Here is a 14465-nt window from a genome sequence, read left to right on the forward strand (position 1 = left end):
CACTGTTATACAATTTAATAAATCAGAAACTGATGACATAGTGCTGTATTTCACTTCTTCATCTCTTTTTTTCAACCAAAAATGCGTTGCTCTGATTAGGGGGTACTTGAATTAAAAACATTTTCACAGGGGGTACATCACTGAAAAAAAGTTGAGAACCACTGGGCTACAGCATCCCCGGCGACCCCGAACGGGACAAGCGGTAGAAAAATGGATGGATGGATATCAGTGTGTACTGATCATTCAACATTTGTTTTGACATGCAGATAACAAAACAAAACACACATTTAACCACTTGGACTTCTCTTGGTGGAAATGGTACGTTTATGAAGTTATTTCTGAACATGTCATTTCGAGTTACCGTCTAATGACAGACTTGAAGACTTTAGACACGAGTTTGACTTTTAGAAGGAGGAAGAAGAAGAAAAAAAAGAAAAAAAGTCCAGCCCCTCTGAAGATTTCCTGTTGCATGAAAGTGCTACAGTGACTCACACCGAGCACGTCCTACCTCCTCTGTTTACTCTCCCAGGGCAGCGAGAGAGTAAAGAAGCGGACCGAAGAAAGTTCGCTCAAGCCTGGATATTAACTCCCCGCCGAGGCTTGGCTTAATTAATGAGAAAGATAGGGTTATTGTCCGCCTCTTCATGGAGCCTCTTCGCGTTTCCGCTTTCTGGTGTGGAGCAATACTCTGTGCGAGTGTTGTGCTCGAGCAGGCGGGTGAGTCGCAATTTTACTGACAAAAAAAAAAAAAAAAAAAAAGTTCTCAAACTTTTTTTCTTTTTTTTTATTAAATTCCCAAGCACCTACGCAGCTGGCAAGTTATACCGAGACGTTTGTCGTGTCTTTTTTTTTTTGTTTGTTTAAAAAAAAAAAAAAAAAAATCCACTTCTTAACACAGGTGTTTGGCACGCGCTCAAGGCGTGAAGATATCATTTAAAATAGCGTTAGTTAGATTTTTTTTAAATCTTATTATTTATTTGTGTGTGGCGTCGCGCGGGTCTCACTTCCTGTTGAGTGGGGTCCGTGCCCGTGTGGCCCGACCTTGCGCTGTGGGGTCTCTGTTGGTGACTTGATGTGGTGGCGGCGCAGCCCCCGTGTCTGGTCTGGATGCTGTGTCTCGGTTGTTTGGGCGGTGGTGTGTTTGTGCGGGTTTGGGTTGGGGTGGGGGGCCTTTTGGTTGGGGGGGGCCGGTGTTGGTGTCTCTTGTTTGCGTGTTGGCGTTGGGCTGACTGGCGGGCTGGTGCCGGCTGGTCTCCGTGGTCCTGGTGGCGTGTGGTTGCTGGTTGCAGTTTTTTTTTGATCGCTTTGATTTGATTCAATCAATCAATCAATCTTTATTTATATAGCCCTAAATCACAAGTGTCTCAAAGGGCTGCACAAGCCACAACGACATCCTCGGTACAAAGCCCACATACTGGCAAGGAAAAACTCACCCCAGTGGGACGTCGATGTGAATGACTATGAGAAACCTTGGAGAGGACCGCATATGTGGGTAACCCCCCCCCTCTAGGGGAGACCGAAAGCAATGGATGTCGAGTGGGTCTGACATAATATTGTGAGAGTCCAGTCCATAGTGGATCCAACATAATAGTAAGAGTCCAGTCCATAGTGGGGCCAGCAGGACACCATCCCGAGCGGAGACAGGTCAGCAGCGCAGAGATGTTCCCAGCCGATGCACAGGCGAGCGGTCCACCCCGGGTCACGACTCTGGACAGCCAGCACTTCATCCATGGCCACCGGACCTGTGCCCCCCCTCCTCAAGGAAAAGGGGAGCAGAGGAGAAAAGAAAAGAAACGGCAGATCAACTGGTCTAACAGGGGGGCTATTTAAAGGCTAGAGTATACAAATGAGTTTTAAGATGGGACTTAAATGCTTCTACTGAGGTAGCATCTCTAATTGTTACCGGGTAACAATTGGCTGGTGCTGGCTGTCTGGGGTTATTGCGGCTGCTGTTTCTGCTGCCGTTTGTTTGTGGTGTGGGCGCCCGTGGCTGCTGGGTCTGGTGCAGGGGTGTGGCTGATGTGGCAGCGCGCGCGCGTGATGGCTGTCGGGGCTGATGAACTGTGTATATGTATGTATATGTGTGTGTACAGGCCCGGCCCTAACCAATCTGGCGCCCTAGGCAAGATTTTAGGTGGCGCCCCCCCACATCGGCAGTGAAGTGTATATACTCACAAGAAACTGAATAGCTTTGTCTTTGACCTTTTTTTTTTTTTACTTACAACTATACCTAATATATAAAGGGGTGGAAAAGTGACTATTACCTGCAGGGCAAACATTAGCTAACCAGAAGGCAATAACAGTGTAAACAAAAAACACCTGCTTAAAAGATCTAATACAAATGTCCCTGAGGAATGTAAGGTGGGAGTACTGTAATTACCTAACGTTACATTATTATTTTCCATAACAATTTAGCCCCCTCCACAATATTAACCCGACGTTAAAACAGAACTAGCTATTTATTGATTAGCAATTGCCGAATCATGTAACATTAGCTTAATGCTAAAAAGCCAGGTTACTATCACATTCTGTAACAGACAAATAATTTCATGTAGGCATACCTGCTACCTCTGTCTTTTCTCGTTTCTCCTCCTCTTTTCTCATTTTTCTTCCCTGGGCACCTGACAGTTTTGGCCGTTTTGACATTTTGTGTTGATTGTTTGATGTGGTGACGTCCAAAAAGAGTCATGATACGGGAAGGGAGGGGGCGCACCGTGCGGTGGGAGGGGGGGCGGGGGGGGGCCTGCGTAATGTTGTTACAAATAATATTTCTATTAAATAGGCTTTACTTTGCATTTTAATTAACGTGGGATTATTTTTTGTATTTACAAATAATAGTATCAACTTTTTTCTTTTTTTTTCTCCAACATTTGTGGAACTGGCGTGGCGCCCCCTGATGGACGGCGCCCTTAGCATTTGCCTATACGGCCTATGCCACGGGCCGGCCATGTGTGTGTATGTATGTATGTATATATATGTGTATGTGTACATATGTGTATGTGTATGTATATGTATATATGTGTATGTGTGGGTATGTATACATGTATGTGTGTATGTGTATGTATATATGTATGTATGTATGTATATTTCTGGGGGTACGCTCTGGGCCTGCCTGTCAGACGGGGGTGGACGCCTCAGGCTACTGCATCCGAACTGCGTGTCTGGAGCTCCTGGGTCCCGCTGTCCATCCCTTCCGGGTGCCCGTCTTGGTTGGGGCCTGTTGGGCCTAGTCCCTGCGTCTATTGTGGTAGCTTGGTGCTGCAAGGTATTCCGAGGTGCTGCGAGTCGGCCAGTTGCTGGGGTAGTGACCTTGTTTGTCAGCATGTCTGTGATCTTCTTTTAATTCTTTTTTTTAATTAATTAATTAATTAATTTATTTATTTTTTAATATATTTTATTAATATTATTTTTAAATTTTTCCCCCCCTCAGGGGGGGGGGGCTCGGCGGGGCGGTTGCTGGTTGTTCCATCTCCATCGTTGGGGTCCCTGCGGGTGGGGTGGGTGGTTCCCGTGGCCCTGTGCCTGGGTGGTCCTGCGGCGGCCGATTTGGGTGGGGTGGCCAGGGGCTGGCCTCGCCGCGCTCTCCGGGGGTGGGGGGTGGGCTTGTGGGGGCCCGGTTGCCGGTGGGGCGGGGGCGGTCTTCCCGTCCGGTTGCGGGGAGTCTCTGGGTCCCTCGGGCGGGGCGTCTCGCCTTTCTGCCCGTGTGGGGTGTGGTCTCTCGCTGGCTTGGGGTCTGGCTGTCCCCTGCTTTTCTCGTGCCCTGTCCTCTGCCGGGTGCGTCTGTCTGCGGCCTGCTGCTGGCCCTTGTGGGCGGTACGGTGGGTCGGGCTCTGGGGTTCCTGTCGCTGGCCGGCTTGGCTGCGTGGGGGCGGTGGTCCCTGGTTCCCTGGGCACCACGCCTCCTGTTTGTGGGTTGGGCTCTCGGGGGTGATGGGGCCGTGCTCTGGCTCCCACGCACTCTGGGAGTCGAATGTATTGTACATGCAAATTCACATATGCTCACATACGTACATAGGAACCTACTAGAGATGCGCGGTTTGCGGACACAACCGCGGAGTCCGCGGATTATCCGCGGATCGGGCGGATGAAATTTAAAAAAATAAGATTTTATCCGCTCGCGGGTCGGGTCGGGCGGATTAATTAGATTTTTTTTTATTTTTTTTTTTGCGGGTGGCAGTTAAACCAATTCGGAAATATATATACATAGTTAAATGTTGTTACCCACATACGAAAAACGAGCAGGCACCTGCTGCATATGCCACAACAGAAGAAAAAAGAAAGAAAAGAGATGGACACTTTTACGGAGCGGAGAAGGGACGCCTCGCCGGGGTCCGGGACCGAGGCCCCTTCCCCCGAGAGGGCCCCACCGGGAGCCGTAGCTGAGGCGATCCGCGAGAAGGGCCCGACGCACGTCCAGGGTCACTACCGCGCCCACCGCACCGACACCCCGCCTCGTCCGCTTTCGCCGCGGCCGGCGTCACGCGCAGCAGGTAAGCAGCTTACCTGCCGGCCACCCCCGTGGCCGGGGGCTCGTAACATGGGTCACTTTGCGCGCTCCGCCCGCGCAGCTTACCTGCTTGCCACCCCTGTTGCCGGGGGCGCGTAACAGGGGTCACTCCGCGCGCAGTGCGCTCACGAAAGGGGTGGGGCTCACCCTGGTTGATATAGAGAGCAGGACGGTGGCCATGGAAGTCGGAACCCGCTAAGGAGTGTGTAACAACCCACCTGCCGAATCAACTAGCCCTGAAAATGGATGGCGCTGGAGCGTGGGCCCATACCTGGCCGTCGCCGGCAGCGAGACGCGCTTGGAGGTGCGCTCAGCGCGGCTCCCATATGATTGCGCACTGGTGTGCGTCTGGGTCGTGACCGCGTGCTGCATTGGATCAGTCTCCTTTCTTTAACAGGCAAAAGCTTTATAACCTCACCATACCTGCCAACTTTTAAATCAGAAAAACCTAGTAGCCAGGGTCCAAGGGCCGCAGGCCCCGGTAGGTCCAGGACAAAGTCCTGGTGGAGGGTTCAGGGCTTCGCCCCCCGACGCAACATGATTATTAGCATTCAGACAGGTTAAAATGTTGCTAAAACCATCACTTTTCTATCAGTCACAGTGACTTTTCAAAACAAAAATATTACAGCAAAAATCATATGGGTTGATTGACATGTTTATTCTGTAAGCTAACTTCAATAGTTTGAAATTATTTTGACAGTTAATGCCAGTTATCCTGTCAACCTTTCACAAGACTTCAATTTGTTAATTGAAAGTATAAATAGTATAAACACTTTTAACAGTATGTCGTGCTGTGAAATACAGCAGACAGGATGGCGCACCAAACACGAAGCAAGGCCATGGTACAGGAGAACAAAGGACTTCTTTCATTTAAGGTTTGTGATAAACCATCAAACTCATTCGTTAAAAGGACTCTATAGTAATATAAAGCAAATTTTTCTGGACATTATCATGCAAGAAAAGTTTATTTTTGGGATCGCGATCACCGCGTAATGATTTTTAAAGGTTGCATTACATTATTAACTGTCCCATGTGATCAGCCAGTGCGATTGGAAGTCCATGCTCAATTATTGCCTCCGTAAATAAAACTTCGGCATTTATCACATCCAAAGAATCTGTTTGGGCGACGAAAAACGTTGAAAGTTTTCCACTTGTATCGCTAGCAACGGCATTAGACTTGTGTTTTTTTGTCCCAACGTGGTCTTTTACATCGCTAATTCCTCCGTGTCCGATCAAAAAATCTTGTCTGCACAAGGTGCAATTCGCGTAGTTTTCACCCTTTTTTTTAATTTTTATTAATATTAGATATATAACAACGGGCGGATGGCGGGCGGGTGCAGTTCTGATCAAACGTTACATCGGGTGGATGGCGGATGGTTGACGACTTTCTGACGCGGTTGCGGATGAAATAAATTGCCTATCCGCGCATCTCTAGTACCTACGCTCCCACATACATACACAAATACAGTACATATTTACCTACCTAATGTTCGTACATCCACACGCACATTCAATATACAAACATACACATACTGTACATATACATTCACTGTACAAACACATATACACATTCTGTACATATACATTCATTGTACAAACACATATACACATTCTGTACATATACAAGTACATATGCATACTTACACTCATGCACATAATCACGTTTCATCAAACATATATTAACGTTGTTGCCCTAGGGTAAACTGGGTGTAACACATGGCACACTGACAAAGCTTAACCTATTGTGACTATAACAATCTACAAGGTTAATGTAGGTTGCTTCTCTTTCTCCCCCTCCATTTTTCTGCATTCTTTCGTATCTCAAGTTATCATTACGTATATGTATTGTTGCATTTAAACAACTGTATTGTTGATAATAAAGGTAAATTATTGGTATTGTTCATTATCAATAGCGCTATTTCTATTGGTATTTGTATTGATCCATCTGTAGTGTAATAATGCTCATTGTCATTTCTGTATTATTTTTTTTATTTTTCGCTAACTGCTTATTTGCTATTACTTTTACCATCATATTTGTACATGTCATATTTGCTGATGTTGCTCTATTGTTGTTGTTTGCTGTTGTTGTTTTTGTCTCTCTGTCTAATCCCCCTCTTGTCCCCACAATTTCCCCCTCTGTCTTCTTTTTTTTCTCTCTTTCTATCCCCTCCTGCTCCGGCCCGGCTGCACTAAATGATAATATAAATACATTTAATAAAGTCAAATACAAATAAGGCAACAAGAGAAGTATCCTACACTTCTCTTTTGTAAAGTAAATCTGAACAGCCGACATGGGCATCTACATCAACTATATGATTTGCCTGAGAAGCTGGACAGGACACACAAAAAAAAAAAAAAATAGCGTTAGTCGCCATTGGTGTGCTTGTTTGTTAAGTAGTTTTAGTGTGAGAAACATTACATTAGCTCCAGGGGCGGATCTTAATACAGATATGTCCATCTTTGGCGTGCTGGCCACATAGCTAACAGGTTTAGCAGCCCCCCCTCCGAGGAAGACAGTTATGCCTTCATCCGTCTCACTCCTAATCCTCCTCCATTCTCCCCCACAATTAGACGTAGCCCCGGGTGACAATTACTCCTCTTCACCCTTTCCAAAGCCACCCTGCTGGGTTGAAATGACACTCTCTCTGAGAGGGGTTGCACTAATTGTATAATTGCCTAACGTGAGTGCTCAGGCATGCATGGACACCCCCTTTTCCTCACTTCCCATCCCTGTGTCAAGGCTGTCTCAAATTAAACACCCCTTAAAGGGACTGTTTGCAAGTTTGCTCAAAGTTAATAAAATAAAAGTTACCCACAAGAACACCTCTGGATAGCTTATGTCAGTGTTTTTCAACCTTGTTTGAGCCTAGGCACGTTTTTTTGCGTTGAAAAAATCCGCAGGCACACCTCTAGCAGAAAACATTAAAAAAGGAAACTCGGTTGACAGTAAAAAGTCGTTTTTGCAATTGTTGGATATGACTTTAAACTTGAGATGTACGATAATGGCTTTTTTGCCGATTTCCGATATTGTCCAACTCTTAATTATCGATTCCTATATCAACCGATACAGATATATACAGTCGTGGAATTAACACATTATTATGCCTAATTTGGTTATAATGCCCTGCTGGATGCATTAAACAATGTAACAAGGTTTTCTAAAATACATCAACTCAAGTTATGGAAAAAAAATGCCAACATGGCACTGCCATATTTATTATTGAAGTCACAAAGTGCATTATTTTTTTTAACATGCCTCAAAACAGCAGCTTGGAATTTGGGACATGCTCTCCCTGAGATAATCCTAATACCCACTACAACTATGGGAAGTACTATACTTTGACTTTCACAAAGTGCATTATTATTTTCATTTTTTTAAACATGCCTCAAAACAGCAGCTACAAAAACAATGAAGGCACACAGCTTCAGTCTAGAGTATACTCGAGTAATAAAGTAAACAATAACATAGTCCTCCTTTAGTGCAAGACTGCCTGGCATACTGTATAACAGGAAATTATAAACTGGGCTCAGTCTGAACAGCCGATATGGGCATCTACATCAACTATATGATTTGTCTGAGAAGCTTGATATTATCGGACATCTGTACTTTAAACCAATGGTCCCCAACCACCGATTGGTACCGGGCCGCACAAGAAATAAAAAAAAAATTAAAAAAATAGTTTTTATTGTTTTATTAAATCAACATAAAAAACAATATAGATCAATACAGTCTGCAGGGATACAGTCCGTAAGCACACATAATTGTATTTCTTTATGAAAAGAACCCCCCCCCCGGTCCGTGGGACAAATTTTCACGCTTTGACCGGTCCGCAGCTACAAAAAGGTTGGGGACCACTGCTTTAAACCATAACCAACCATGCATCAGTATAGCTCTTCTCTCAAAGTAGGTGTACTGTCACGACCTGTCACATCACCCACTGACTTATTTAGAGTTTTTTACTGTGTAGTGTTTTAGTTCTTGTCTTGCGCTCCTATCTTGGTGTCTTTTTCCTATTTTTTTGGTATTTTCCTGTAGCAGTTTCATGTCTTCCCTTAGAGCGATATTTCCCGCATCTACTTTGTTTTAGCAATCAAGAATATTTCAGTTGTTTTTTTATCCTTCTTTGTGGGGACATTGTTGATTGTCATGTCATGTTCGGGTGTACTTTGTGGACGCCGTCTTTGCTCCACAGTAAGTCTTTGCTGTCGTCCAGCATTCTGTTTTTTTATACTTTGTAGCCAGTTCAGTTTTAGTTTCATTCTGCAAAGCCTTCCCTAAGCTTCAATGCCTTTTCTTCGGGGCACTCACCTTTTGTTTATTTTTCGTTTAAGCATTAGACACCTTTTTACCTGCACGCTGCCTCCCGCTCTTTCTGACATCTCCAAAGCAATTAGCTACCGGCTGCCACCTACTGATATGGAAGAGTATTACACGGTTACTCTGCCGAGCTCTAGACAGCACAGACACTCAACAACAACACATAATTTGCAGACTATAATTACTGGTTTGCAAAAAATATTTTTAACCCAAATAGGTGAAATTAGATAATCTCCCAGTGGTTGAAAAACACCGATGTACAGTATGTAAGCATGATGGTCCAGTTTTGCCTGAAAGGGAGTGGGAAAAAGATAACTTATTTGATCCAAACCCCCGTTCTCAATTCAGTGATTAATACATTGAGTTTCACTGTTACTTTGTTTAAGGATTATACAAAAGGTTGTATCATAGTGGCATTACCACAGGTAACAATAATTATTACACTGTAACAATAATTTGTATCAACAATGCAGGAAGAATGAACATACCAACAATGGTAAGGGACAAAATACCAACAATGGTAATAGACAACATAGCAATAATGGTAAGGAAACATTGAGCACACTTTGAGACAGAGTACAACAGCAGGTTAAATTAAAGACCCTCATCTCTTTTTTGAACCAGACCCGATGTTTGTGTAATAGTTTAAATCGATTAATACTTTGGCATTGCTTGTGTTGTAAGTCCAGTTTGTTCCATAGTTTTACTCCGCATACAGACACAAAAACGTTTACGAGTGGTTTGAGCTCTCGGCAATAAGAAATATCCAAAGCCTCTCAAGTTATGAGCCTGCACTCGTCTTATAAAAAAGCGTTGTAGATTAGGCGACAATAGTTTGTTAAATGCTTTATATCAATTATTGATGTATTATATTTAACAAGGTCATCAAATTTGAGCAACTTTGATTGCATAAACAGATTATGAGTATGTTCTAAAAAACCAACGCTGTGAATGATCCGCACTGCTCTTTTCTGTGATATGATCAGAGGATGAATTGTGTTGTGGTAAGTATTCCCCCATACTTCAACACAATATGTAAGGTATGGCAGTACCAAGGTGCAGTACAGAGCACAGAGTGCATTTTCATTGAGGTATAGTTTTGCTTTGTTTATAATTGAGAAGCTTTTGGAGATTTTTTTGTTTTAATGTGTCTGACATGAGGTTTCCATGATAGTTTACTATCAATTATTACTCCCAAAAATCTTATCTCATTTACGATTTCAATTTGGGTAATATCAACACTTATTTTCTGTTCAGACGTTATATTGCGCAGTCCCTTAAAGGGACTGTTTTCAACTTTGCTCGAAGTTAAAAAAAATTAAATAAAAGAACACCTTTGGTTAGCGTATGTAAACATTGGTGCAGGGTTGCGGCCCGCAGCAATTTTTTTTACGCCTTGTGGCGTATTTTAAAAATATTATTACAAAAAAAGTGGAATAAAAAAAGCAAACCGGTGAAATGTAGCGAAAAATTTTGATTCCAATAACGCAACGCTGCCATGCCGCCAGTTTTTTTCTTCAGAACTGTCATTGTTAAAAAAAAAATAATAATAATTTAAATCAATGTTATGAGTTATTGACATATTCAAAGCACCAGTTACTTCACATCGAGTATTTCACTTTGAAATATTTTTTGTGTAAATTATTGCATATTTTACGTGTTTGCCATGTAAAAACCAAAGTGTTCTTTAAAAAATAATTGGCATTGAAGATAAATAACATCAGAATAACATCACACATTTAAACTTTTAAGTCATTGGATAGATTTGAAGTTGATCTATAGATATTTATGTGTTAAAAGTAAAACAAAATATGTATGTGACTTATTTTCAACACTATAATGACAGAGAGACCCTTTTGAGCACCCGGATGTTTAACGTTCGCAAAAACCGAGGGGAGCCCTAATGGTTACAATATATATATTGTATTGCTTCTGAAAATGAAAAATATAAAAATTACTCCGAACTCTTTCATTTTCCAGTGTGCAGTCCTCTGTGGAAAAAGTGTGTACACACCTGCATTAGTGGGTTAATAGAACATATGTCTATATTTTTCACTATCACTAATTATATTAAATAAAAATTGCTTGTCAGCCCGAGGAATTTGTTTTGCCCGCAGGGAGTCTCCAACCTTTTTTACTTCTGAGAGCGACTTAAAAAAATAAATAAATCGCACAGAGCTATTAATTTTTGTAGTGTTTATTTTCATATCTTACCTGAAAGCAAACAAAGGGAATGTAGTATTTTAACTTACGAGTGCTTCAAGTTAAAAGTGTTTTAAGATAATTGCTTTCTTTCGGCTAATTGTATTGCTTTTGAAGTATTTATTTCAAACCTGCACAGTACAACAACACATTTGTTTTTACATCTTGACAGAGACATTTGTGCAAGGCTTGAAAAGGGGTTGGATTAAGCGGATGCTTATAATATCCCAACCCCTCTCACTCATTCCACATTTAACATAAAAAATATAATACAAGAACAATACCATACAAACAAAAACAAGAAAAACTCCTGTACACTAACAATACAATAGTACCACTGTTACTATGAGACAAGACGAGACGAGACAAAAACACGCACGCACACACACACACACACACACACACACACACACACACACACACACACACACACACACACCCTGACCATACACCTCTCTCCCATCGCTCTGTGCTGAGGGCATCACTCTCTTTCCTCCTCGTACTTCTTCAGTACTTCTTTTTTAAACAGTGTTTTAAATTGAATCATGTTAGAACACTAGGGGTGTAACGGTACACCAAAATTTCGGTTCGGTACGTACCTCGGTTTAGAGGTCACGGTTCGGTTCATTTTCGGTACAGTAAGAAAACAACAAAATATACATTTTTGGGTTATTTATTTACCAAATTTGCACCAAAAATATTTTTCTAAGTGGCATATTTGATGTGAAGTAATCGGAACCTTGGATAGGTCAATAATTCATAATAACATTGATTTTGATTCAATATTATGTTTTGAGCAGTGACAGTTTGAAAGAAAAAGAAACAGCTCTGTTTTATTAGTCAACATTGCAACTTTTTCTAAATTACATTTAACCTTTAAGCTTTTTTATTTCACTTTTGTTATGTTTTTGTTTATTTTAATAGTATTTTTATAATGTGCCGTGGGCCTTTAAAACATTAGCTGTGGGCTGCGAATGGCCTCCGGGGCACACTTTTGACACCCCTGCTATAGATAATAAAAAATTAAATCTGATAAATCTATGGATAAAAAGCAGAGCCTGGCGAGGCATGCGCGTTTATCATAACTCTCTCTCTCTCTGTCTCTGCCCCTCCCTCACGAATGCTGCTGCGCGCACAATTTGTTTTGTTTTTAACCCCTTCTTAACCCTGAACATACATTGAAAATACACGCAGCCCTAACTCAAAATGCCGGACATTTGAGGCATTTAAGAAACTCCGCCCTGACAGCTCCGCAAAAGATGACATGTCCGGTGAAAAGAGGACGTATGGTCAGTCTATCGTAGCCCGTTAGCTGCTAGCATGCCGTGTGTTGTGCCTCGGTGTGCATTGTTAACACAACGTGCGTTACGCTACTTAATATGTCCATGTGGAAACTCGTTCGGTACACCTCCGAACCGAACCCCCGTACCGAAACGGTTCAATACAAATACACGTACTGTTACACCCCTATAGAACACGTTTTTAACTCGTCCCCTAAGTTGTTCCACAGAGTGACTCCACGCACTGAAATGCACATTGATTTTAAAGTTGTTCTAAATTTAGGCAAATATAATTTGTTGTTTCCTCTTAGACTGTAACTAACTTTTAAGGGGACTTATAATGCAAAACCAACTTTTTTACCCGTTGCTACCTGTTTTTTTTCTATTTAGGATCTGCATAAGTCCTGAACATTTTAAATCAAACCATGGAGGCATGGTGGAGATATTTATAAAACAATTTTGCCTTACTTCCTCCAAACGAGACGTTTGGAATTTGAACAATCTGTGACGTTTTTCCCCAAGTGTGTCATCAGCGGATATCTCCATACATGGTAGAAGTTTTCCCAATATTAATTGGAGAATAATCTGCCAGTTCCCACGAGTCCGCCATTGTAGTCCAACGCCTTACTCAATAAGCTCCTTCTTTTTGTGTATCCTCCTGTTGTGGGGCAGACTGGCTTGTACATGCACATGCATCCTCCACTGTTGCCATTTCTAATGCAAACTAAGGCTGGGCTACTTTATGATTGTGATCATTGATCGCGATTAATTTGAGTTTGATCACAGTGATCAGCTGTTAGCATATTTCCTCCATCAAATATGGCGGAACTGTCTGTTAGAAGTTCCCGTAGTAATAAACAGTAGGGAAGCAACAATTCTCTGTATAATCCTGCACGGAACAATCCACCTTTATTGACCGTGATTCTGTGTGTGTGTCTGTAAATGTGTGTGTTTGTGTACGTTTGCGTGTGTTTTTGTGACAGTGTTTGTGTCCGTGTATGTGCGCGACCTCTCGTTCCAACGCGCAAAAACCAGGCTCGTCACAATGCAATTAATGTTCAATCAGCATTGTGCACAACCGTAATTTGTCAAGTGTGGGGCGAAAGCGTTGCTACAAAAATTAGCATTACTGCTAATATGTAGCATCATTTGAAAAGTCACCCGCTAGAGAATGAAGAGTGCTTACTCCGCATGTCAACATCTCCGTTCGGTGCCACACCAACAAAATGCAGAGGCAACCATTTCCATATCAACACCATATGAAAAAAAAAGTCCACGACATAAGGAGATAACGTCCGCAGGAACCTACCACATAGTGAAGGACATACACTATTTGATTTCCTATTATGCAGCTCATTTTTATTTGACAGTTATTGAAATATCTTGTGTGACATCATGCACAAAAGTGCACTTTATTTGTTTTAAACTATTGTAGTGGCGTTCTGTACAAAAAGTGCACTTTAATTTAGTGTTTTGATATGTCATCTTAGTGACAACATGCACAAAAGTGCACTAATAGCTTGTTTTAAAATGTCTCCGACAATCTTGCACGTTCTGTTTTGAAATTACGTGAATATTTGTGCCACTGCTTAATAACTGTTTAGTAAATACAGTTTTGGTAAATTGACTTAGTTGTGATTTCCCTCTCTGCAGGAAAGTTTAAAATGAGCATATATTAATGCAGTATGAACAAGAATGTTCTAATGTAGACACATAGAATCATCATATTGGTGTGATTATATTCATTAAGTGTTCATTCAAGGCTAAGGCAAAATATCGCGATATATATCGTGTATCGTGACATGGCCTAAAAATATCGAGATATTAAAAAAAGGCCATATCGCCCAGCCCTACGTTGAACCAAAATCAGATTTATTGGCCATGTATGTGTAACACACAAGGAAGTTGACTTGTTTGAGATACAAGGGTTTTGAGGTAAGCGCTTCGTCAATGAAACCCATAAGTTGAGGTACTCCTCTACGTTTTTGTTTTTGCCAGAACATGAACAAAATGTTGCTCTGCAGGTTGTGCAGTACATTTGCAAAAGCAAGCTGCAAAGCTGACTCCGCCCAACAGACTGACAAAGAGGCTTTTTGTGGCACATCCACACCAACTTTTCCCCCTGGCCTGTAAAGTCAAGCATGTCCAAACTGACTCT

The 14465-nt window shown here is 42.2% G+C and overlaps 1 protein-coding gene across 1 annotated transcript in view; it reads left to right on the forward strand.

Annotated features, from left to right (window-relative positions):
• Positions 1 to 452: 452 nt before the first annotated feature.
• The window catches only part of tgfbr2b (transforming growth factor beta receptor 2b), a 72971-nt gene continuing 58958 nt past the window's right edge, over positions 453 to 14465 (forward strand). Inside the window, exon 1 of the mRNA XM_061982782.2 lies at positions 453 to 717. Within this exon, the coding sequence (XP_061838766.1) occupies positions 645 to 717 (73 nt within the window). The 5' untranslated portion in view covers positions 453 to 644. The remainder of the gene's footprint in view (positions 718 to 14465) is intronic.

Source organism: Nerophis lumbriciformis, linkage group LG21, assembly GCF_033978685.3.
Source record: "Nerophis lumbriciformis linkage group LG21, RoL_Nlum_v2.1, whole genome shotgun sequence".
Lineage (NCBI taxonomy): Eukaryota > Metazoa > Chordata > Actinopteri > Syngnathiformes > Syngnathidae > Nerophis > Nerophis lumbriciformis.